The sequence below is a fragment of the Rhinopithecus roxellana genome, chromosome 2 (assembly GCF_007565055.1).
Source record: "Rhinopithecus roxellana isolate Shanxi Qingling chromosome 2, ASM756505v1, whole genome shotgun sequence".
Taxonomy (NCBI): Eukaryota; Metazoa; Chordata; class Mammalia; order Primates; family Cercopithecidae; genus Rhinopithecus; species Rhinopithecus roxellana.
The window spans coordinates 135,806,583-135,830,884 of record NC_044550.1 but is presented as its reverse complement, the minus strand read 5'-3'; the positions used below and the strand labels follow the sequence as shown (position 1 = coordinate 135,830,884).

The window sequence follows — 24,302 nt, the reverse complement described above, 5'->3', positions numbered from 1 at the left end:
GATGTGAAAATCCTCAATAAAATATTGGCAAACCGAATGAATCCAGAAGCACATCAAAAAGCTTATCCGCCATGATCAACTTGGCTTCATCCCTAGGATGAAACACTGCTTCAACATATGCCAATTAGTAAACGTAATCCATCACATAAACAGAACCAATGACAAAAACCACATGATTACTGCAATAGATGCAGAAAAGGCCTTCGATAAAATTCACCACCCCTTCAAGCTAAAAACTCTCAATCAACTAGATATTGATGGAATATATCCCAAAATAATAAGCTATTTATGACAAACACAGCCAATATACTGAATAGGCAAAAGCTGGAAGCATTCCCTTTGAAAACCAGGATAAGACAAGGATGCCCTCCCTTACCACTCCTATTCAAAATAGTATTGGAAATTCTGGCCAGGACAATCAGGCAAGAGAAAGAAATAAAGGGTATTCAAATAGGAAGAGAGGAAGTCAAGTTGTCTCTGTTTGCAGACGACATGATTGTATATTTAGAAAACCCAGTCGTCTCACCCCAAAATCTCCTTAATCTGACATGCAACTTCAGCAAAGTCTTAGGATACAAAATCAATTTGTAAAAGTCACAGCATTCCTATATACCAATAATAGACAATAGACAGAGAGCCAAATCATGAGTGAACTCCCATTCACAGCTGCTACAAAAAGAATAAAATACCTAGGAATACAACTTAGAAGGGATGTAAGAGACGTCTTCAAGGAGAACTACAAACCACTGCTCAAGGAAATAAGACAGGACACAAACAAATGGAAAAACATAACCATGCTCATGGATAGGAAGAATCAGTTATCGTGAAATGGCCATAATGCCCAAAGTAATTTATAGATTCAGTGCTATTCCCATCAAACTACCATTGACTCTTCACAGAATTGGAGAAAACTACTTCATATATCATATGGAACCAAAAATAGCCCAATAGTCATAGGCCAAGGCAGGTGGATTTCTTCAGCCCAGGAATTCAAGACCAGCCTGAGTAACATGGCAAAACCCTGTCTCTACAAAAAAACACCAAAAAAATTAGCTGGACCTGGTGGCATGTACTTGTAATCCCAGCTACTCGGGAGGCTGAGATGGGAAAATTGTTTGATACTGGAGAGTTTGAGGCTGAACTGAGCTGTGAATGCACCAGTGCACTACAGCCTGGGAAACAAAGCAAGACCCTATGTGGATAAAAAAGAAGTTAGAATGTTAAGCTAGGCTTTTTAAATTTTTTTTTTAACTTAATTTTTTTTTTTTTTTTTTTTTGGAGATGGAGTCTCGCTCTGTAACCCAGGCTGGAGTGCAGTGGCATGATCTCAGCTTACTGCAAGCTCTGCCTCCCAGATTCACGCCATTCTCCTGCCCCAGCCTCCCAAGTAGCTGGGACTACAAGGGCCTGCCACTACGCCCAGCTAATTTTTTTGTATTTTTAGTAAAGACGGGGTTTCACCGTGTTAGCCAGGATGGTCTTGATCTCCTGACCTCGTGAGCAGCCTCCCAAAGTGCTGGGATTACAGGCGTGAGCCACCGCACCCGGCCAAGCTACACTTTTATGAGATATTTTATGTCTCTTGGAAATTACAAAAAAAAAAAAAAAAACTGTAGTAGATACACACACAAAAAAGGGAACCAAAGCATATACCAATAAAAACAAAACAAAGGCCGGGCGCGGTGGCTCAAGCCTGTAATCCCAGCACTTTGGGAGGCCGAGACGGGCGGATCACAAGGTCAGGAGATCGAGACCATCCTGGCTAACACGGTGAAACCCCGTCTCTACTAAAAATACAAAAACTAGCCGGGCGAGGTGGCGGACGCCTGTAGTCCCAGCTACTTGGGAGGCTGAGGCAGGAGAATGGCGTAAACCCAGGAGGCGGAGCTTCCAGTGAGCTGAGATCCGGCCACTGCACTCCAGTCCGGGTGACAGAGCGAGACTCCACCTCAAAAAAACAAAACAAAACAAAAACTCAACACTACACAAGGGAAGACAGCATGAAAGAAAAACAGAAACTACTAAATGTTCAGAAAACAATGAACAAAATGGTAGTCACAAGTTATTTCTCTTTTATCTATTTTGTTGTCTTTTTTTTTTTTTTTTTGAGATGGAGGCTCACTCTGTCGCTCAGGCTGGAATGCAGTGGCACGATCTTGGCTCACTGCAACCTCCGCCTCCGGGGTTGAAGCAATTCTCCTGCCTCAGCCTCAGTTATTAAAACTGCAGAACTCCTCATTGGTTTTCCTTTACCTAATGATTTCTGTGAAGTGAGACTTGTGTGGTGGGAAGAAGGAATTAGACACTCTACCTGCCACCCTGCATGTGTGCGCACTTGCACACATGCTGTCTACATGTAATCCACTCCCTTTACTTTCCTTTGAAACTGGTAAGGTTAAAATATAGGGGGAAATCTTATATGTTGCAATGATACCTTTATGGAAAATTTAAGAAATCAAACTCCCCAGGCTCTCTGTCTTGATTTATGCTTGAGTTGTTATGTGCTGTATTTGCTTTGAATTCTGATTATCAAAAGTTTTACTAAAATGTTGAAGAAATAATTCACTCTCATCTGCTTTCTAGATTTTGTACATCTGAGTTAATAAAGCAAAGCTTGTTGATAGTGTAGTTTTCTGCAGCCATTACCACTACAAAGAAGTTTGAATGAGGGATTTTTTTCTTTGTTAAAATAGTTCCTGTTTCTGTAGAAATTTCATTTTTAGATTAAACTGTGATGAATATCAGAAAAAAAACAAAGAAAATGAGATCTCAGGAGAAATCACTCATTATGGCAAAGACAGTTCCAAAGGGGATGGTGCGAAACGATTCATGAGAAGCCAACCCTATGATCCAATCACCTCCCTCCAGGCCCACCTCCAACACTAGGGCTTACCATTTAATGTGAGATTTGAATAAGGAGGCCACAGATCCAAACCATATTACTTACAAAACCAAAAAGTGAAAAACCTCAAACATCCTTCAAGAGATGAATAATTTAAAAGGATGTGGCTTGGCTGGGCGTGGTAGCTCATACCTGTAATCCCAGCACTTTGGGAGGCCGAGGCGGGTGGACCATGAGGTCAGGAGATTGAGATCATCCTGGTTAACACGGTGAAACCCTGACTCTACTAAAAATACAAAAAAAAAAAAAAAAAAAAAAAAAATTAGCCAGGCGTGGTGGCAGGTGCCTGTAGTCCCAGCTGGAGCCTGAGGCAGGAGAATGTTGTGAACCCAGGAGGTGGAGCTTGCAGTGAGCCGAGATCGAGCCACTGCACTCCAGCCTGGGTGACAGAGCGAGATTCCATCTCAAAAAAAAAGGATGTAGCTTACACATACAATGAAAACTTCTCTAGACTTAAATGAAAATATCTTTTCAGATCATACAATAAGGATAAATCTTAAAGCCATTATTTTAGTAAGACACTAATTAGACACCATTATTTAATAAGACACTAACAAAGTGACAGTGTATGATTCCACTTACATAAGATATTTTAAGTAGTAAATTCCTACAAAACATAAGTGCAATGGTGCTTGCCTATAGTTAGGATCGCGAGACCTCAGTGGAGTTAAAGACCAAGGAAGGGTTATTTGGAAAAAGCAGGCCCTCACCCAGGTGGCCAACTCCAGAGCCCATAGACATGGCTACAGACAAGAAAATGGTGCATGGACGTTGGCCTTACTGAGGATTATGAAGCAGTTCTGTAACTTCTCTCAAATTCAATCTCAGCTATAGCCCAGAAGTGGTCCTTCCCGTCAAGAGACTTGCAGGAATACACACCCAGTCATGGCCCTAGAGACAGGCCTGCAGATCATGGACTCAACTGTGCTCCTTGAAGCACCCCTGTGACTCACTTCAAGTCATTTGTAGTCACAGTCTGTGGCCACTCATACACATTCAGAGGCCCACAGAGACCTGTAAAAACTGTTCCCAGGGACTGTGTACGGTGGCTCAAGCCTGTAATCCCAGCACTTTGCAAGGCTGAGGCAGGCAGATCAGGAGGTCAGGAGATCAAGACCAGCCTGGCTAACACGGTGAAACCCCATCCCTACTAAAAATACTAAAAATTAGCCAGGCATACCAGGCATGGTGGCTCACGCCTGTAATCCCAGAACTTTGGGAGGTCAAGGCGGGTGGATCACGAGATCAGGAGATCGAGACCACAGTGAAACCCCGTCTCTACTAAAAATACAAAAAAGTAGCCCGGCGCGGTGGCGGGCGCCTGTAGTCCCAGCTACTCTGGAGGCTGAGACAGAAAGGCGTGAACCCGGGAGGCGGAGCTTGCAGTGAGCTGAGACTGCACCACTGCACTGCAGCCTGGGTGACAGAGTGACACTCCATCTCAAAAGAAAAAAAAAATTAGCCAAGCATGGTGGTTTGCGCCTGTAGTCCCAGCTACTCAGGAGGCTGAGGCAGGACAATCGCTTGAATCCAGGAGGCAGAGGTTGCAGTGAGTCAAGTTCACGCCACTGCACTCCAGCCTGGGGGACAAAACAAGACTCCGTCACAAAAAAACAAAAAACAAAAAACTGTTCCCAGGTAGTAAAAGCCAAACCCATTTATATACCTGGTATTTGGGCCATAATATGCAGACAAATTTCAAAACCCAATCCTACTGCCTGCCATATAGATTAATGTCCTCAAGGAAATCTAATCTTTCTAGGGCCCAGAAAGAATCTATGACTGTCCAAATCTCTGGTAACACAACCATCAAAGGCAGACCCCACAGCAGACCCAGCATCACCCTTGTGACCCAGCTACAACCCTTCTTCCTGCAACCCCAGAGGTAATCTCATCAGCCTGGGGACCCAACAAAAGGAGATGTTTACCTGCCAAGAAACAGATTATAGAAAACTGTAAATCACTGTTAACTCCTTAAAATATACAGACACAGGGCTGCTTCAGGGACCACAGCTGAAGCCAAGATCTGCAAGCATGCCTCCAGGACCACAGCTTCTATCTTAACATATTACCGAAAGTTTATATCTGAACAATTAGCCAAGGAAAACAAGAACAAAGCTCTCCTGCTTGCAAAATAAGAAAAAATTTTACTGTTTGTAGATAATATGATCATGCATATATATGAAACCCTAGAGTAGAGTAACAAAAACTGAACTAATAAATGCATTTATTAAGGTATTAGGATACATAATCAACATGTAAATACTTGCGAGGTTTTTTTGTGTTTTTGAGACAGGGTCTCACTCTGAGGCCGAGGCTCATCTCAAACTCCTGTGCTCAAGTGATCCACATGCCTTGGCTTCTGAAAGTGCTGGGATTACAAAAATGAACCACTACACCTGCCACAACATACAAATATTTGTTTCATTTCCATAAAGTAACAACAAAATTCCAAGAAAAAAATTCAATTTACAACACTATAAAAATAAGAAATTCAAAATAAATTTAACCAATGAAATAAAAAATTTATACACTAAATACAATAAGGCACAAAATCTAATGTATAACAATAAATGTATATACTAAATAATGACAGAAATTGAAGCAGACACAAACACATATTTCATTAGGATCACTAATATTGTCAAACTATATTATCGAAAGTGATCTGTAGATTCAAATGGGATCCCTATCAAAATTTTTGTGTTATTTTTCACAGTAATAGAAAACACAATTGTAAAATTAACCTTCAACAACTTTAAATAACTTGAGCCATCGTGAGAAAGAACAAAGCTAGGGGCATCATACCTCTTAATTTTAAACTTTATTTAAAGGTTATAGTAAGCAAAAAAATATGGCATGTGCATAAATACACATACAAAAACCAATGAACAGAATAGAGCCCAGAAACAAATCCATGCATACAAGGTCAACGAATTTTGGGATGGGGATCATGAATATACAATACAGAAATTATAGTCTTGTCAATACATGGTGCCAGAAAACCTGAGGAGCCACAAGCAAAAGAATAAAAGTACATTTTTTTTTTTTTTTTTTTGAGACGGAGTCTCACTCTATTGCCCAGGCTGGAGTGGAGTGGCACGATCTCGGCTCACTGTAAGCTCTGCCTCCCAGGTTCACGCCATTCTCCTGCCTCAGCCTCCCGAGTAGCTGGGACGACAGGCGCCCACCACCACGCCCAGCTAATTTTTTGTATTTTTAGTAGAGACGGGGTTTCACTGTGTTAGCTGGGATGGTCTCAATCTCCTGACCTCGGCCTCCCAAAGTGCTGGGATTACAGGCGTGAGCCACTACGCCTGGCAAAGGTAGACCATTTTCTTATACCATACCCCAAAATTAACTCAAAATGAAACATATGTAAGACAAAAAACCTATTAGAACTCCTGAAGAAAACATATGGAAAAACCTTGATACTGGTCTTGGCAATAATTTTTTGATATACCATCAAAAGCACAGCAACAACAACAAAAATACAAACAAGTGGGATTGTATCAAAGTAAACTGCTTCTTCACAGCAAAGGAAAACAAAATTTCTAAAAACCCTACGGGATAGAAATATTTGCAAGTGATATATCTGATAACAAGCTAATTTTGGGAGAACAAGGCGGGAGGATCACTTGAGGTCAGGAGATTGAGAGCAGCCTGACCAACATGGAGAAATCCCATCTCTACTAAAAATACAAAATAAGCCAAGAGTGGTGGTGCATGCCTGTAATCCCAGCTACTTGGGAGGCTAAGGCAGAAGAATCACTTGAACCCAGGAGGCGGAGATTGCAGTGGGCCAAGATCGTGCTACTGCACTCCAGCCTGGTGACAGAGGAAGACTCTGTCTCAAAAAAAAAAAAAAAAAAAAGTTAATATCCATATCCAAAATGTTTAAGAAACGTCTGCAATTCAAAGCAAAACAATAATAACGATAACCCATTCAAAAATAGGCAAAAGGTTAGATTTTTTTCCCCAAAGACATATATACAACATATATGCTGTATTCTGTTGGTGAGATATAAATTGAAAAAGTCATCATAAAAACCAGTAAATAAAAATGGACATATCATATAATCCAGAAATACCACTTCTGGCCATACTACCAAAGGAAATTAACACCTTGAAGAAATATCTGGGCGGGCGCGGTGGCTCAAGCCTGTAATCCCAGCACTTGGGGAGGCCGAGAAGGGCGGATCACGAGGTCAGGAGATCGAGACCATCCTGGCTAACACGGTGAAACCCCGTCTCTACTAAAAAATACAAAAAACTAGCCAGGAGAGGTGGCGGGCGCCTGTAGTCTCAGCTACTCCGGAGGCTGAGGCAGGAGAATGGCGTAAACCCGGGAGGCGGAGCTTGCAGTGAGCTGAGATCTGGCCACTGCACTCCAGCCCGGGCGACAGAGCAAGACTCCGTCTCAGAAAAAAAAAAAAAAAAAAAAAAAAAAAAGAAATATCTTCAGCCCCATATTCATTGTATATTTACAATAGCCAAAATATGGAGTGTATATATATACATAGTAGAATACTACTCAGCCATAAGAGAAAAGGAAATCTAGCCATTTACAACATGGATAGACCTGGAGGACATGATGCTAAATGAAATTAGCCAAACACAGAGGGACAAAGAAACTGCTTCTTGTCACACAGATGGGTAAATCTAAAAATGTAAACTCATAGAGGCAGAAAGTAGAATGGTGGTTGTTAGAGCCTAAGGGTGGGAATATGAGGAGATGTTGTTCAAAGAGTACAAATTTTTAGTTATAAGTTGAATAAGTCTGAGAAACCTAATGTACATTAGAATTAGATTAGCATAATAGTATTCTGTTTATAATTAGTAATACCGTAATGTATGCTTACAATTTGCTACAACACTAGGCCTTAAGTGTTCTTATTATCAAAAAAAATCATTATCGGAGGTAATAGATGTGTTGATCAACTTGACTATATTTTTGCAATAAAATATGAATATATCACAAAATATATACATATCAAATCATTACATTGTACACATTAAAGATACTTAAACAATTTTTATTTATCAGAAAACTCCATGTCACACAAACACAGTATACAGTAAGTCCTCACTTAATGTTCAAAACAGGTTCTTGAAAACTGCAACTTTAAATGAAGCAGTGTTGCTATATACCAAACATAAGCCTTGTTTGTATCAATTAAACTTTGCTAAAATTAGTTTTCTTTTTTTGTTGTTGTTTTTTGGTTTTTTTGAGACTGAGTTTTGCTCTTATCGCCCAGACAGAAGAAGTTCAATGGTGCAATCTCGGCTCACTGCAACCTCCACCTCCCAGGTTCAAGCGATTCTCCCTTAAGCCTCCCGAGTAGTTGGATTACAGGCACCTGCCACCACATCCAACCAGTTTTTTGTATTTTTAGTAGAGATGGGGTTTTGTCATGTTGGCCAGGCTGGTCTCAAACTCCTGACCTCATGATTCGCCCACCTCAGCTTCCCAAAGTGCTGGGATTACAGGCGTGAGCCACCGTGCCCAGCCCTAAAATTCATTTTCTTAAATGATATGTTGCTTCACTTACAGTTTCTGAGACTCTATCACCAATGTTAAGAATTTACTATATACATATATAACTTACATATGTGTGTGAGAGACACACATTTTTATATAGATACAGATATATCTCAAAAGACGTTCTACAAAAATAGAAAATAAAACTCTGAGGGAGTATTAGGAATTATGTATTAAAATTATCCTCACCCAGGGAGACCAGGTTTCTGTAGTTCTCCAACATCACATCTCTATATAAATTCTGCTGGGCAGGGTCCAGGCATTTCCACTCTTCTGGAGAGAATTCTATGGCCACATCCCTGAATGTTAAGGGTTCCTGAAAATACATACAGAGGTCTTAATTTGACTACAGGTGAAATGTGTTAAGAGAACTAGTTCTGACATTTGACTGTGATTATCTGATAAAATAACTTTCAACACAGTAATATTCTCTAAAGTATTCTATAGCTCTGAGGAAAAAGGAAGGCATTCCAACAGTTTCTGTTGCTGCAATAAAAATAATGGGCTACATTGACCTACCCCTACCAAAACCAAGCAGAGTAGGCCCTGTGACCTCCTGGAAAACAGGTTGAACTCACCTCTCATGAAAGTATCTGGAAGTCCTCATGCTTGACCTTGGCCTTGCTATAAAATGTGAGTAACTTAATTTAAAAAACAGAAACGTTTCCACCCAGAACAATAGACAGGATGTGATGGGAGGGTACATGTGATGATTTAACTTCAAATTGTGACCCTAGGGGAAGACTGGGCTGAGAGTCACTTAGCTAAGCACTGTCTCTCAAGCCTCAATGTGCATATAAATTATTTAACGTTCTAGGCCTCACTGTACCAAAATTTTGCAGCTTTGAAAACAGTCCATGAGGCCAGGCGCGGTGGCTCAAGCCTGTAATCCCAGCACTTTGGGAGGCCGAGACGGGCGGATCACGAGGTCAGGAGATCGAGACCATCCTGGCTAACACGGTGAAACCCCGTCTCTACTAAAAATACAAAAAAACTAGCCGGGCGAAGTGGCGGGCGCCTGTAGTCCCAGCTACTCCGGAGGCTGAGGCAGGAGAATGGCGTAAACCCGGGAGGCGGAGCTTGCAGTGAGCTGAGATCCGGCCACTGCACTCCAGCCCCGGCGACAGAGTGAGACTCTGCCTCAAAAAAAAAAAAAAAGAAAAAGAAAACAGTCCATGAATTAGCGACTTTTATCAAGTCTCCTGTTAATGCTGATGTTCCTCCACCTGGATCCATTATAGCACCACTCAGCTAGAGAAAGCAGGCACAGCACACAGAGTCCCTTACCGCAACACAAATACTTTTCATTCCAAGACAAGACCACCAGTCATCATCCTGAAGCATAGCATTCTCTGCAGGCCCTTTAAAGGTTACAAAGGCTGGAGATGGTGTCAGTGTCTAAGTCTGCATTGGAAAAACATGTGGGCCGGGAGTGGTGACATACGCAGTAATCCTGGCACTATGGGAGGCCGAGGGGGGGAATCACGAGGTCAGGAGTTTGAGACCAACCTGGCCAATATGGTGAAACCCCATCTTTACTAAAAATATAAAAAATAGGCCGGGAGCGGTGGCTCAAGCCTGTAATCCCAGCACTTTGGGAGGCCGACACGGGCGGATCATGAGGTCAGGAGATCGAGACCATCCTGGCTAACACGGTGAAACCCCGTCTCTACTAAAAATACAAAAACTAGCCAGGCGAGGTGGCGGGCGCCTGTAGTCCCAGCTACTCAGGAGGCTGAGGCAGGAGAATGGCGTAAACCTGGGAGGCAGAGCTTGCAGTGAGCTGAGATCCGGCCACTGCACTCCAGTCCGGGTGACAGAGCGAGACTCCACCTCAAAAAAAAAAAAAAAAAAAAAAAAAAAAGCCAGACGTGGTGGCATGCGCCTGTAATCTCAGCTACTCAGGAGGCTGAAGCAGAAGAATCACTTTAACTCAGGAGGTAGAGGTTGCAGTGAGCCGAGATCATGCCACTGTAGTCCGGCCTGCGAAACAGAGTAAGATTCCATCTCGGAAAAAAAAAAAAAAGGAAAGAAAAGAAAAACGTGCACCTGCATTAATGCGATATTTATGGAGCATGTACTATGTGCTCAGGAAATTGGGAGCACCAGCTCTGGAGAGGTGGTAGGAGCAGCCACTCCAAACAATGATCTCCTCTAAGCAGTTCTGTGAGAGATTTCAGTGTGGGGCCAGACCTGGACAAGGTTCAACAGAGGGTGGATCTGGGCAGGGTTAGGACAGAGAGTGGGCCCCAGGCTTCTGTTCTCTATGCCACTAAGTATTTTCAGCTGTCTTTTCTAAGGCTGCCCTAGAGAAATTTGATTCCCAGAGTCTGTGAAATTTTAATCTATTTTAGCCACTTCCCTGTGTCTTTCATAACATACAACAAGGAATTTAACCAAAACCCCTGTTTTTCTAGACCAATTATGTTAGAAGCCAAACACTTATTCTTAGCAAGGTAAAAACAATACTAACAATAACAACTTCTCTTCTGTCAATGACTACTCTCTTCAGATGGTGGCATCAAAACTCACAAAACAATAAAAGGAAAGTAACTCAAATGAAGTTTAAGTCTCCTGTACAGTGTCCGTCTTTGTACTGAACACATGATGCTGAACTCAACCATTATTCATGTGCTCCAGACTGCAAGTTGCTTGAGGGTAGGGACTGTGACTGCTTCATCTCTTTTTCTAATGAACATATGAAATAGAAACAATTAGCTTATTAATCAGTTTGAGTATCCAGATCTCATTTTTCACCAAAAAACTGGAGAACTGGAGCAACTCTTATCTGGGTATAAACCAAGGAGATTCTTTCTGTGAAGGGAGGAACAAATCCTGGGTGAGTCATTTCTCTTCCTCTAAAATGGGAGCAGAATTAGACCTTGCCATCAGACTGACCCAGTCTGCACAGGATATCCTCAGATGTCTCAAATACAGATGCTGGTGAGTGTCCCCAGTGACCTTGGGCTGATGTCCCCATAGTGATCCAGGCAGGAGAGATTCAGGCTCAATTTGTGGGATGCAAAGAGAAAATGGTACAGCCCTGGTGAAACTGCAGATCCTAGATCCAGATGTGAAAGCCCCTGTCCCTGATCAGGTAACTCTGAGGCAAGGGGAAGGACAAAAGTACTCTACTCCAATAACACAGTTTACAGGGAGACATAGTTGTGACTATGGCTCTGGTTACTTTGTGGCCCTGACCCCCCACTGCTAAAGTGCTTGTTTCCACTTAACAGATTCTGCCACAGGATTGTGTTCATACCAGAAACCTCCCACACAACTGTAGCAGGTCACTGGACAAGATCCGAAAACTCAAAGAGCTCCACTATGAAAGTGGGGATTAAGATGTCTATGTTGACCTCTCATGATGCAGAAAAAGTCTTCTGAGTTTTCTGTATGTCTTCAACCGAAGTCTGGTCCTGTCTTATGAATCCTAGGCAGAGGTCAGCTTTTATGTGCAGATTCTAGGTAGGATCAATGTGCCTCAGCATTCTTGGGGGTTACAGCAAGCAGAGTACAACCGGAGGAAAGATTGTTCATAAAGGCACCTTCAACACATTCTGGGTTTTTTTGTTTGTTTTTTGAGATGGAGTCTTGCTCTGTCGCCAGGCTGGAGTGCAGTGGTGCAATCTCAGTTCACTGCAACCCCACCTCCCAAGTTCAAGCAATTCCCCTGCCTCAGCCTCCTAAGTGGCTGAGATTACAGGCACACGCCACCACACCTGGCTAATTTTTTGTATTTTAGTAGAGATGGGGTTTCTCCATGTTTGCCAGGATGGTTTCAATCCCCTGACCTTGTGATCTGCCCGCCTCAGCCTCCCAAAGTGCTGGGATTACAGGCGTGAGCCACCATGCCAGGCCCAACACATTCTGAAGAATATTTTGACCCAAAAGGAAAATCCTGGGGTAAACCATAAGTAGAGAGTTTATTTGGGCCAAAGCTTGAAGAGGCAATGCTGGAATATAAATCTGCCCTGAATATACACTCCAACTAGAAGTTATGAGTATATTTTTAAAGGCAAAAAGGAAGGTAGAGAGAGAATGGATAGAAAGTCGTCAGAAATTCTTATTGCCTTATGGAAGTAAATGGTTAGTGACTGGCTATATACATTGTTAATTTATAAGGTGTGGGTTATAGTGTCCACTATGACATTATTAGGTTAATTTACAGCCATTTGTGGCAATAGAACACAATTTCAAAAGACAAATAGTTCAAAGAGGGGAACAGGACATGACTGTGGTCTCATTTTAACACATCACTGTATCTGATTAAAATAACTTATATTTCTCAGATAAAAGTTCTATCCTTCTCTCAAACCCCAGGACATAAATTCAGAATTTGGAACTGCACATTTAAGACTTGGAGGGCTGGTGAGCTATGCACATTTGTGGGCATTTGGGCAAAGGGAGAAGGCAGTTGAAGTTCTCAGGTTTAATCAATGCACATGTGGGATCCTGATTGGGATTATGGGCCCCATGATCATGGAATCAGTGTCAGATTTGAAGATGCCAGGCACACTGACAAAGGAGGAATAACTGATTGCAGTACTAAAAAGTTATTTTTGTAGAAATCTAGTATAATTGTCATAGAAGGGACTGCAGATCTCAAATAGGAGAGACCATTCTATTTCCAGATTTGGCGAGCACTTTGCTACCAAATTGTGGGTTGTGAGTGGAATCCTGAGAAAGGTTTTTCTCTAAAGTGAAGCAGAGATGGCACTTGTGTATAATGTCTGGTGATTCCGGACACTGTGTGGAAAATATAACTAAAAGCAAAATCATCTCCAATCCTAAAAAACTGTCCACAACAATAGAAAAGAAAATGTTTTGGTACATAATAAACCACAATGTGGTGTGCATCACAGGCAATCTAAGAGACTGCAAACACAGAAACTCACCATAATTAATTCTCAAGTAGAAGACATGAGAGCACCATTTGTCATATACAGCTTATTGTAATTTCACCTAGTAATCTGAGAAATCATCTGGATTTTCTAATTGGTAATATTCGTAGAAAAAATAAACTTCCAACATCTTCATGACAGGAGTTAAATTTCCAATGTGGAGCTATGTACCTGCTGAAGGCAGCCTCCTAGGCGCCTACAGAAACTGTGGGATAGGGTGTATGTTCTTACTATTTACATTTCACACCAATCGTTTCCAGGTTCTAAAGGCAAGTTTGACTCAAAAAAGATGTCCTATTTAATTGATAAAAATTATTTATTTATATTTTAAAGAAGCAGATAAAATATTTAAACATAAACGTTTTCAAGACGGGCACAGTGGCTCACACCTATACTCCCAGCACTTTGGGAGGTCCACGTGGAGGGATCACTTGAGGTTAGGAGTTCGAGACCACCCTGGCCAACATGGTGAATCCCCGTCTCTACTAAAAATACCAAAATTAGCAGATGTGGTGGTGCGGGCCTGCAATCCCAGCTACTCGGGAGCCTGAGGCAGGAGAATTGCTTGAACCCAGGAGGCAGAGATTGCAGTGAGCCGAGATAACGGCACTACACTCCAGCCTGGGCGACAGAGACTCCGTCTCAAAAAAAAAAAAAAAAAAAAAAGAAAGAGGCCGGGCGCGGTGGCTCATGCCTGTAATTCCAGCACGTTGGGAGGCCGAGACGGGCGATCACGAGGTCAGGAGATCGAGACCATCCTGGCCAACATGGTGAAAACCCGTCTCTACTAAAAATACAAAAAAAATTAGCTGGGCATAGTGGCGGGCGCCTGTAGTCCCAGCTACTGGGGAGGCTGAGGCAGGAGGATGGCGTGAACCCAGGAGGCAGAGCTTGCAGTGAGCTGAGATCTGGCCACTGCCACTGCACTCCAGCCCGGGCGACTGAGCGAGACTGTTTAAAAAAAAAAAAAAAAAGGCCTCTGGTCCCAGCTACTTGGGAGGCTGAAGCAGGAGAATGGCGTAAACCCAGGAGGCGGAGCTTGCAGTAAGCTGAGATCGGGCCACTGCACTCCAGCCTGGGCGACAGAGCGAGACTCCGTCCCAACAAAAAAAAAAAAAAGTTTTCAAACAGCTTTAGGAAAAGGGAGAAGAGCAAAAATTCTTACCTATTTATTTATTTACTTATTTATTTATTTAGAGAGGGAGTTTCAGTCTTGTTGCCCAGGCTGGAATGCAACCGCGTGATCTCAGGTCACTGCAAGCTCCGCCTCCCAGGTTAATGCCATTCTCCTGCCTCAGCCACCTGAGTAGCTGGGACTACAGGCGCCTGCAGCCCTTTGTAGAGACAGGGTTCCGCCATATTGGCCAGGCTGGTCTCGAACTCCTGACCTCACGATCCGCCCGCCTTGGCCTCCCAAAGTGCTGGGATTACAAGCATGAGCTACCGCGCCCGGTCCCTCTTCTGCTATTTTCTTTCTCAAATTCTCTTTCCTGTACACATAGTGTGCCCAAGTCCATCCCTCCACTCCAGCCTGGGCGATACGGAGACTTCATCTCAAAAAAAAGAGGGCCGGGGGCGATGGTTCACGCCTATAATCCCAGCACTTTGGGAGGCCGAGGCAGGCGATTACCCGAGGTCGGGAGTTCGAGACCAGCATGATCAATACGGAGAAACCCCGTCTCTATTAAAAATACAAAATTAGCCGGGCGTGGTAGCACATGCCTGTAATCCCAGCTACTCGGGAGGCTGAGGCAGAAGCGGAGGTTGCAGTGAGCCGAGATCGTGCAGTTGAACTCCAGTATGGGCAACAAGAGCGAAACTCCGTCTCAAAAAGAAAAGAAAAGAAAAGAAAATAGCAGAAGAGAGAAAGGTGCTATTAAGAGTCATGGGAGGGGGCAGGGCAGGACTGATTAAAGGACCGGTTTGTGCTACAAGTGCAGGCCGAGGCAGGGTTACCATCTGACTGACTGCTGTGTCTATAAAGGCAGAGATTAGGATCAGGTGGTCCAGAAGCCTGAATGGGGGAAGGAAACAGGTTCCTGCTACAGATCCAGTGTCTGGGGTTCAAATGAGCCAGGAGTCTTCAGGGCACTGTGTGGGTTCTTGGCAGAACACCCTAGGAGCAAAGCTGCCATGGGCACAATTCCTGAGGGTGGAACCCTGTACTGGGAGGAGTGGGGCCATGCGAATGCCCAGTGGGCGTGCTCAGGAGTGGGTTAGCATTGGGTGGGGGCTGGCAGCAGGGTGCAGGGAAGGGATGTTTCTCAGAACTCCTTTCCTCTTAAGTTCTCAGTCCCCTCTCCCCGGGAGGCGACCGGGAGGAACCCGACAGCGCCCAGCAGGACCGCGCATGTGCAGAACCCACTCGCGCCTCCCGCGGACACCAGGCGACTCCCTCCAGCCCAGGCTCAGCCTTGTCTTTCTTCTGACAGAAAACCTGCGGAGTTTCCTCAACACCCGTCAATGCTCCAACCCCAACGGGCTGTCCAGCAACTCACTAAAGACCCCACCCAGAGTCAGCGCAGACCCCACAAGCTCAGCGCTCTTCCCGCAACTGCCCCCCTGCAGACGCCAGTCCCTGCCTCTGAACACCCGTCTTCATTTCTGAACGTCTCCAGCAAACCAGGGGCGCCCACACCCTCCTCAAGTTCCATAATGTGGCAGAACCACTCACAGAACTCAGCGAAGCGCTGTGCACACGACACCAGCCTATTCTAAAAGAGGCCACTCAGGAACAGCCACGCAGAGGCGGCGCTCAGGGCAAGGGGACCGGTGGGAAAGTTGGGGCGGGCGGGTGATCGGCTTCCCTTCCTCACACAAGCCTTTCCTTCAAGACCCGCTGGCAGCCCCCAAACCACGAGCCACGGGGGCGCTGTCCCATTACTGAGTCCTGTTTGCTCACATGAACTCTGTGTTTTGACGGGGCCTCCATCTCATTCCGAAAAGGTTAAAGAAGAAACGGGACCCCGGACCACAGCTCCTCCCACGCGGTGCCCGCGCACGCCGCGCCGGCGTCTTCCCGGTGAGCTCCTCACCCCACAGCCCGGGGAAGGTGCGGGGCTGCGGGCGCAGAGCTGCACGAGGAGGGCTGCAGGCTGGGCAGAGCCGCCGTGCGGGGACCGACAGGAGCGCGGGACCCTCACCGGAGGGGACTGAGGACCGAGGGCTGAGCGGCGGCAGCGGGGACTCAGTTCGCAGACTCGGTCCCGCCGCCGCCATTTCCCGCTGGTGCCGTTGAGGCCCCCCCAGCCTCAGGACGCCCCGCCCCGCACACTCACCATTTCAGGGCTTCAAGGGTGTCGCGAAGTCTTAGGTAGAATCATCCAATACCCGCTGGTCACAGAGCGACGGAGGCGGAGGCTGAGGCTGTGGCAGAGTCACCGAAGCCTCCCTGAGAGGTGGAAGCAGGACGGTGACGCCCTAACCCAGCTCTGGCGGAAGCAAGACGCCAAGGCCGCGCTAGATCCCGGATGCCGCCCCCTCCTCTCCGGCTGCGCGCCTGATTGGGCAGTTCTCATTCCAGCGCTCTGATTGGATATGGCTCCAGGCTTCACGCCCTCAGGCTTTGAATGACAGAAATTGCGACCGTACAGTGCACTGAATGAGGCAAGAGTGACAGACTAGTGCCTCCAGGCACTTTCAGGCAGGGCCTAATCTCAGTGCTAGGCCGGGCTCTGTTGGGGGTTCATTTTGACCTTCTGGTGTGTAAGGTTACATCAATTTATAAATTGTGCGCGCGCACACACACAGACACACACTTGTTCACAAATGGAAACAATATAATGACAACTATTTTAATATTTTACATTTCATAACCTTTCTGGCCTGTGGTGTTTTGAGTAGGACACCTGAGATTTGAAGAGAAAAGCAAACCTCTAAAAAATAAACTGTTAGCAGGGGTGTAATCCCAAAGCTTTGGGAGCTTTGGGGGATCATGGGGTGAGGAGTTCAAGACCAGCCTGGCCAAGATGGTGAAACCCTGTCTCTACTAAAAATATAAAAATTAGCCAGGCATGGTGGCGGGCGCCTGTAATCCCAGCTACTCATGAGGCTGAAGCAGGAGAATCGCTTGAATCCGGGGAGCGGAGGTTTCAGTGAGCTGAAATCGCACCACTGAACTCCAGCCTGGGCGACAGAGTGAGACTCCGTCTCCAAAAATAAATAAATAAAATGTTGGCCGGGATTACAGAATCTAAGTGAATTTGTGGGAGCAAAACACTTTTGTAATTTGAAGATAATTTAGGAATACTTTATTATGCTGAATCTCTTAAGTACTTTTTCACAAATTTTTAATTGTCAGAAAAACACACAACATTGACTATCTTTTATTTTTTAATGTATACAGGTTAGTAGTGCTAAGTATATTTACATTGCTCTGCAACAAACCTCTAGAATTTTCACATCTTCCAAAGCTGAAACTCAATACCCCTGAAGCATTAACTGCCCCTTTTACTCTCTCTCCAGCTTATGAAATACATCAGTCTAATTTCTGTTTCTGTAAGTTTGACTACTTGAGATAGCTCATATAAATTTGGGGAACTAATAAATGTCCATGAAATCTTCACGATTTATGTTCCTCTGCTGGGGCTTCAGCTGGTCCCTCTGTTTTGGGTCCCTGACTTCCTGCCACAGAAGACCTTGGTCTATTTATTAAAAATTAAGTTATTCACTTTTGGCTGTTGTGTATCTTTGTTCTTTTCTTTTTCTTTTGAGTCTCTCTCTGTCGCCAAGGCTGGAGTCCAGTGGCACGATCTCGGCTCATTGCAACCTCTGCATGAGGAAGAAATTGCCAGTGATCTATTTGACAAGAGTTAACATCCATTCCATTATCTTTTTAAATGTATCATTGTCAAGTCAGGAAGGCAATAAAAATGCCTTTCAACAGTTGAACACAATGTCTACTTTTGGCTCAGTCTCACAGACAAAGACCCAGAATCTGTGCTTCTCAGCTGTGGTGCCTGTGCAAATGCTGGAACTCAAAAGAATATTCGGTGGTAGACACACATACACTGCTGAACAAAATTGTGTAAGTTTGAGTTTAATATAAATGGAACTTAAAATGTCATATAAAATGTTGTTACTCAATTTTATAAGAAAACTGAGTTAGATTTTGCAAAGGCATTAAATAAAATTTTAATAGGAAACCATGAAATTTATGTGCACTTGGTGTATAAATGACTGAATTTTGGCTGATTCAATAAAGGTTACATATGACTGTGAGACATTGTTGATGAGTTCTGATTTGTTATTTTATCTGAGGTCAATTTTTCTTTTTCTTCTTCTTCTTTTTTTTTTTTTTTTGAGATGGAGGTTTGGTCTTGCTGCCCTGGCTGGAGTGCAATGGCGCCAATCTCGGCTCCCTGCAACCTCCACCTTCCAGGTTCAAACGATTCTCCTCCCTCAACCTCCGGAGGAGCTAGGATTACAGGAGTGCGCAACCACACCTGGCTAATTTTTTTGTATTTTTAGTAGAGACAAGGTTTCTCCATGTAGGTCAGGCTGGTCTCAAACTCCTGACCTCAGGTGATCCGCCCACCTTCAGGTTAGCCTCCCAAAGTACTGGGATTACAGGTGTAAGCCACCGTGCCAGGCCCACTTTTTCTTAATTTTATTCATCAAGTTGTTTTTGTTTCTGTTTTTGATTTTTTTGAGATGGAGTCTCACTCTGTTACCCAGGTTGGAGTAAAGTGGCGTGATCTTGGCTTACTGCAACCTCTGCCTCCCCAGTTCATGTGATTCTCCTGCCTCAGCCTCCCGAGTAGGTGGAATTACAGGTGTGTGCCACCACGCCCAGCTAATTTTGGTATTTTCAGTAGAGACGGGGTTTCACCATGTTGGTCTGGCTGGTCTCGATCTCTTGACCTCGGGATCTACCTGCCTCGGCCTCCCAAAGTGCTGGGATTACAGGCGTGAGCCACCGCACTTGGCCTTATTCATCAAGTTTTACACACTTTAGACAGAGACCTTGTAGTTACCATGTGCTCTATGGATCTGTACTTTGTTAGAAATACACATTTTCAGGCAAAACCCAGATATATTGTATCAAAATCTGTATTTCAAATATTTCCAGGTGATTCATATGCACATTAATAATCGTTAACTGGTAGTAATTCTGTAATTGAAAGGGAAAGTTTATATGGATGTATTGATTTGTCAGAAAGGTACAGTAAGGATTGTATGTTTCAACGCATATACATCTTACAGAAAATAAAAACAATAATAAAGTGGGGATGGGAAAGGAGTTGAAGTAGAAACAAAACAGAAATGAGACATAATTAGTAGATGTGCAGGCGGAGCATCAGCCTATTATACTATCTTGGTTACTGTGTATAAGTTAAAAATATTCTGTAATAAAACACTTGTATAAAAAGACAAACCATCTATAACATTGGCTCTTGGCTGGGCGCGGTGGCTTACACCTGTAATCCCAGCACTTTGGGAGGCTGAGGCAGGTGGATCACCTGAGGTCAGGAGTTCATGACTAGCCTGGCCAATATGGTGAAACCCCATCTCTACTAAAAACACACAAAAAAATTTAGCTGGGCGGGGTGGCGAGTGCTTGTAATCCCAGCTACTTGGGAGGCTGAGGCAGGAGAATCGCCTGAACCTAGGAGGCAGAGGTTGCAGTGAGCCAAAATTGAGACACTGCACTCCAGCCCAGGTGACAGTGCAAGTCTCCATCTCAAAAAGAAAAAAAAAATTAGCTCTTAAGATTGTGATTACATTTGGGGAGGAGGAAAAGAGAAGAGGAAGTAGTTTGTGGGCAAAAACAAGGGTAGTTCTATTCTATAGTTACACAAATGTATTAGCTTTGTTATAATTTATTGAGCATTACATTAATACTTTATTGTGGATGTATTTCTGTATGCATGTTATACATCAATAAAAATTGAAATATTACATATTTAATCTTAAATTAATATTTCAGAATAATAGCAATGTTTGTTTGAAATGGAGTCTCGCTCCATTTCATTTTGTATTTGTTCAGTTGAGACAGGGTTTCACTCTGTTAGCCAGGATGGTCTCGATCTCCTGACCTCGTGATCCGCCTGCCTCAGCCTCCCAAAGTGCTGGGATTACAGACGTGAGCCACTGCGCCCGGCCAGCCTTTCATTTTTTACCTCAGTTGAGTAAGTAGCATGGTTTTAGTTTTGGGGAAAGCATTTTCTTACAGCAAAGTCCTTCCTCCACAATAACACTCACCACAGCCAGGCCATCTAGCACCGTGGGCTTAGTATGTGTGGAACTGGTTTAAATCAGGAGCAGAACAAGTAGTAGAAGTGAGTTTTGCAAAGGATAGAATGTAGATAATACAGGTAGGACTGAAAAGCCACAACTCAACAGTAAACACTTTTTACATTAATTTGAGAAATATTTTCAACTGGTCCTCTGAAAGATGTTGGTTTACAGCAGACATTTGGGAGTGTGGTTGCATATTGTAATCACCTGGAGAGCCTAAAGTCACCATTGTCTGGGTCTCACTCTAAAGATTCTGGCTTAATTGGCTGGGCGCGGTGGCTCACGCCTGTAATCCCAGCACTTTGGGAGGCCAAGGCGGGCAGATAACGGGGTCAAGAGACCGAGACCATCCTGGCCAACACGGTGAAACCCTGTCTCTACTAAAAATACAAAAACTAGCAGGGCGTGGTGGTGTGTGCCTGTAGTCCCAGCTACTTGGGAACCTGAGGCAGCAGAATCGTTTCAACCTGGCAGGTGGAGGTTGCAGTGAGCTGAGATCGTGCCACTGCACTCTAGCCTGGCAACAGAGCAAGACTCTGAAAAAAAAAAGAGATTCTGGCTTAATTATTCCCTTGCAACTTAGATTTTAGAACTTTAAATACCACCATCTGCACGCACAGCAGGCTATTCTAATATGCATCCAAGGGTGAGAAGCATTCAGGGGGAGGAGCCACCACCCACACGCACAGCAGGCTATTGTAATATGCATCCAAGGGTGAGAAGCATTGATTCGGGGTAAGGAGCCACCAGCTGCACGCACAGCAGGCTATTCTAAATGCATCCAAGGGTGAGAAGCATCGATTCAGGATGAGGAGCCACCACCCACACGCACAGCAGGCTACTCTAATATGCATCCAAGGGTGAAGAGCATCGATTCAGGATGAGGAGCCACCACCCACACGCACAGCAGGCTACTCTAATACGCATCCAAGGGTGAAGAGCATCGATTCAGGATGAGGAGCCACCACCCACACGCACAGCAGGCTACTCTAATACGCATCCAAGGGTGAGGAGCATCGATTCAGGATGAGGAGCCACCACCCACACGCACAGCAGGCTACTCTAATACGCATCCAAGGGTGAGGAGCATTGATTCAGGATGAGGAGCCACCACCCACACGCACAGCAGGCTACTCTAATACGCATCCAAGGGTGAGGAGCATTGATTCAGGATGAGGAGCCACCACCCACACGCACAGCAGGCTACTCTAATACGCATCCAAGGGTGAGGAGCATTGATTCAGGATGAGGAGCCACCACCCACACGCACAGCAGGCTACTCTAATATGCATCCAAGGGTGAGAAGCATTGATTCAGGATGAGGAGCCACCACCCACACGCACAGCAGGCTACTCTAATACGCATCCAAGGGTGAAGAGCATTGATTCAGGGTGAAGAATGCATTGGTTGCCTGTGATTTTTTTTTTTTTTTCTTTTTTTTTGAGACAGACTTTCGCTCTGTCGACCAGGCTGCAGTGCAGTAGCAAGATCTCGGATCACTGCAAGCTCCGCCTCCAAGGTTCACGCCATTCTCCTGCCTCGGGCTCCCGAGTAGCTGGGACTACAGGAATCCACCACCACTCCCGGCTGATTTTTTGTATTTTTAGTAGTGACAGGGTTTCACCGTGTTAGCCTGCATGGTCTTGATCTCCTGACCTCATGAGCTGCCTGCCTCGCTCTCCCAAAGTGCTGGGATGACAGGCGTGAGCCACCGCGCCCAGCCTTGGTTGCATGTGATTTCTGTGTGTGCTCTGGACATTTGCCCTATAGCTGCTCCTAAATGTGGGGTCTTATAAAACACGTTGGCCCTTCAAAGCGTACTCTGCTGGTTGAATAAATTGCAGAGGGAAAAAATAGCAGCAGCCCTATTGCTGTCACTTGCCTGCAGAGCAAAAGTTGTCTCAGAAACAGTAATTTGACTTAGTCTATATTAAAAATCATAGTCAACAAATACAAAAAATACAAAGAGTTTGCAGATATGATGAGTACATTATAGGTGTTTTCAAATTTCTCCTATGATAAATTAAAAATGTGCTGGGCGCGGTGCCTCACGCCTGTAATCCCAGCTCTCACGGAGGCAGAGGCGGGAGGATAGCTTGAGCCCAGGAGTTCGAGACCTGCCTGGGTAATACAGCGAGACCCCGTTCTCCACAAAAAGAAAAAAAAAAAAGATAAATTAAAAATGTAATGGGCATTAATTTCCTAAACCCAATGCTCAGCAATTTTCTCAAATTGTTTCCAGTTTTTCCAAGAGACTTCAGAACCATTCCCTGGAATGCATTATTTCCAATGATGAAGAGTAATGGATGGATGGAATGAGATTTCTCAAAACAAAAATCTTGCTTCTACTTCAGAAGTGTCACTCTTCAGCCCCTTGAAGGACCAGGAAACCTGGCTGAGTAGTGTGGTCTATGGAGGTGCATGGGCTTCAGAGTCAGGCCAACGCTGATCCTGAGTCCCAGCCAGCTGCTTAGTAGCTGTGGGATAGTTATATCTGCAAGAAAAGTAATGATAAAATTGATTGCAAAAACAGCAATTAAAAAAATTTCTTATGGTATTCATGTCCTTGGAAATGGCTCTTATACTCATTTCTATCAAGAGACAGATTCTGTTTCCCAAACCTTGAATCTCTCTTGACTTACTTGCACGGGCACAGTTTGCCAGTTTTGGGCCCAGGTTTAAAAGGTCTCAAATGTTTCTGTTATCTTTTTGAGAATTCTTCCATCTCTATGACAACAAGCCCATTTTAGCTTTCTGGAGGATAAAATAGCATGCTGGGAAAAGCCAAAGAGCCTCAGTTTACAGACAGCTCACTCCCAGAAGCAGAGCCACCTAATTCACCAGCAGCTGACCATTCACACCTGTAGGAGCCAAACTGAACCCAGAAGAATGGCCCAGCTGAGCCCAGCCTAAATTTCTAAACAGCTCAATGCTGAGCTAGTATGATTTGGGATTGTTTGTTATGCAGTTGTAACTTAGTCATATATACACCCATTAAAGACAGGATTCCAGGATGCCAGGACAGATTGATTACAAATAACCTGCAAATGCTTGGCACCCTGTAAGTATTGATTTTCTTTTTTCCTTTATTTAAATTTGTTGTAAGATGGTATTGACTTATAGAGAAGTGAGGCAGGAGAATGGGGTCTGGAGGCAGGGAACTTAAGGCCAATTCGTGCTGACTTCCTAAAAGTAAAAACACCAAGGTCTGGGAGCAGGAAACCTAAGGCCAATTAACGTGAACTTCCTGCATCTAAACCAAAAGGAGAAACCTCATCTACACCCGAGTAGCAAAGGATCAGCGGTGACTGTGGCTACAACCCTCCCCCTGGCACCAGTTCTCTGATAGAAAAGGAGAGTGCCTTGGAGTGGCTGAGGGCCAAGCACAGGCCATGCCTTCATCTGCATGGGGTACCAATTCGCCTCAGTCTTTGATTAGCCACGGACCAAATCCTTCATCCAAATAATGGGGTAGCTGATAGGAACCTCAAAAGGCGTACTTAAAACCCAGAAAACGTTGTAACCGGGTCCTCGAGCTGCTTGCTGGGGCCCACACCCACCCTGTGGAGTGCTTTCTCACTTGAATAAATTCTTGCTTTTGCTGCTTCCTTCCTGTTTTTCATTCCTTTGTGCTTTTTGTTCAAGTATTTGTTCAAAATGTCAAGGACCTGGACAGCTCACACTCACAGCCTTCCTTCTGGGAACAGAAGTGCAG

General features: G+C 44.4%; 1 protein-coding gene across 1 annotated transcript in view; it reads right to left on the bottom strand.

Annotated features, from left to right (window-relative positions):
- The window catches only part of ZNF721 (zinc finger protein 721), a 39,302-nt gene extending 22,420 nt beyond the window's left edge, over positions 1-16,882 (bottom strand). Inside the window, 2 exon segments of the mRNA XM_010375306.2 lie at positions 8,634-8,760; positions 16,627-16,882. Of these exon segments, the coding sequence (XP_010373608.2) occupies positions 8,634-8,760; positions 16,627-16,629 (130 nt within the window). The 5' untranslated portion in view covers positions 16,630-16,882.
- Between the last annotated feature and the right edge of the window lie 7,420 nt (positions 16,883-24,302).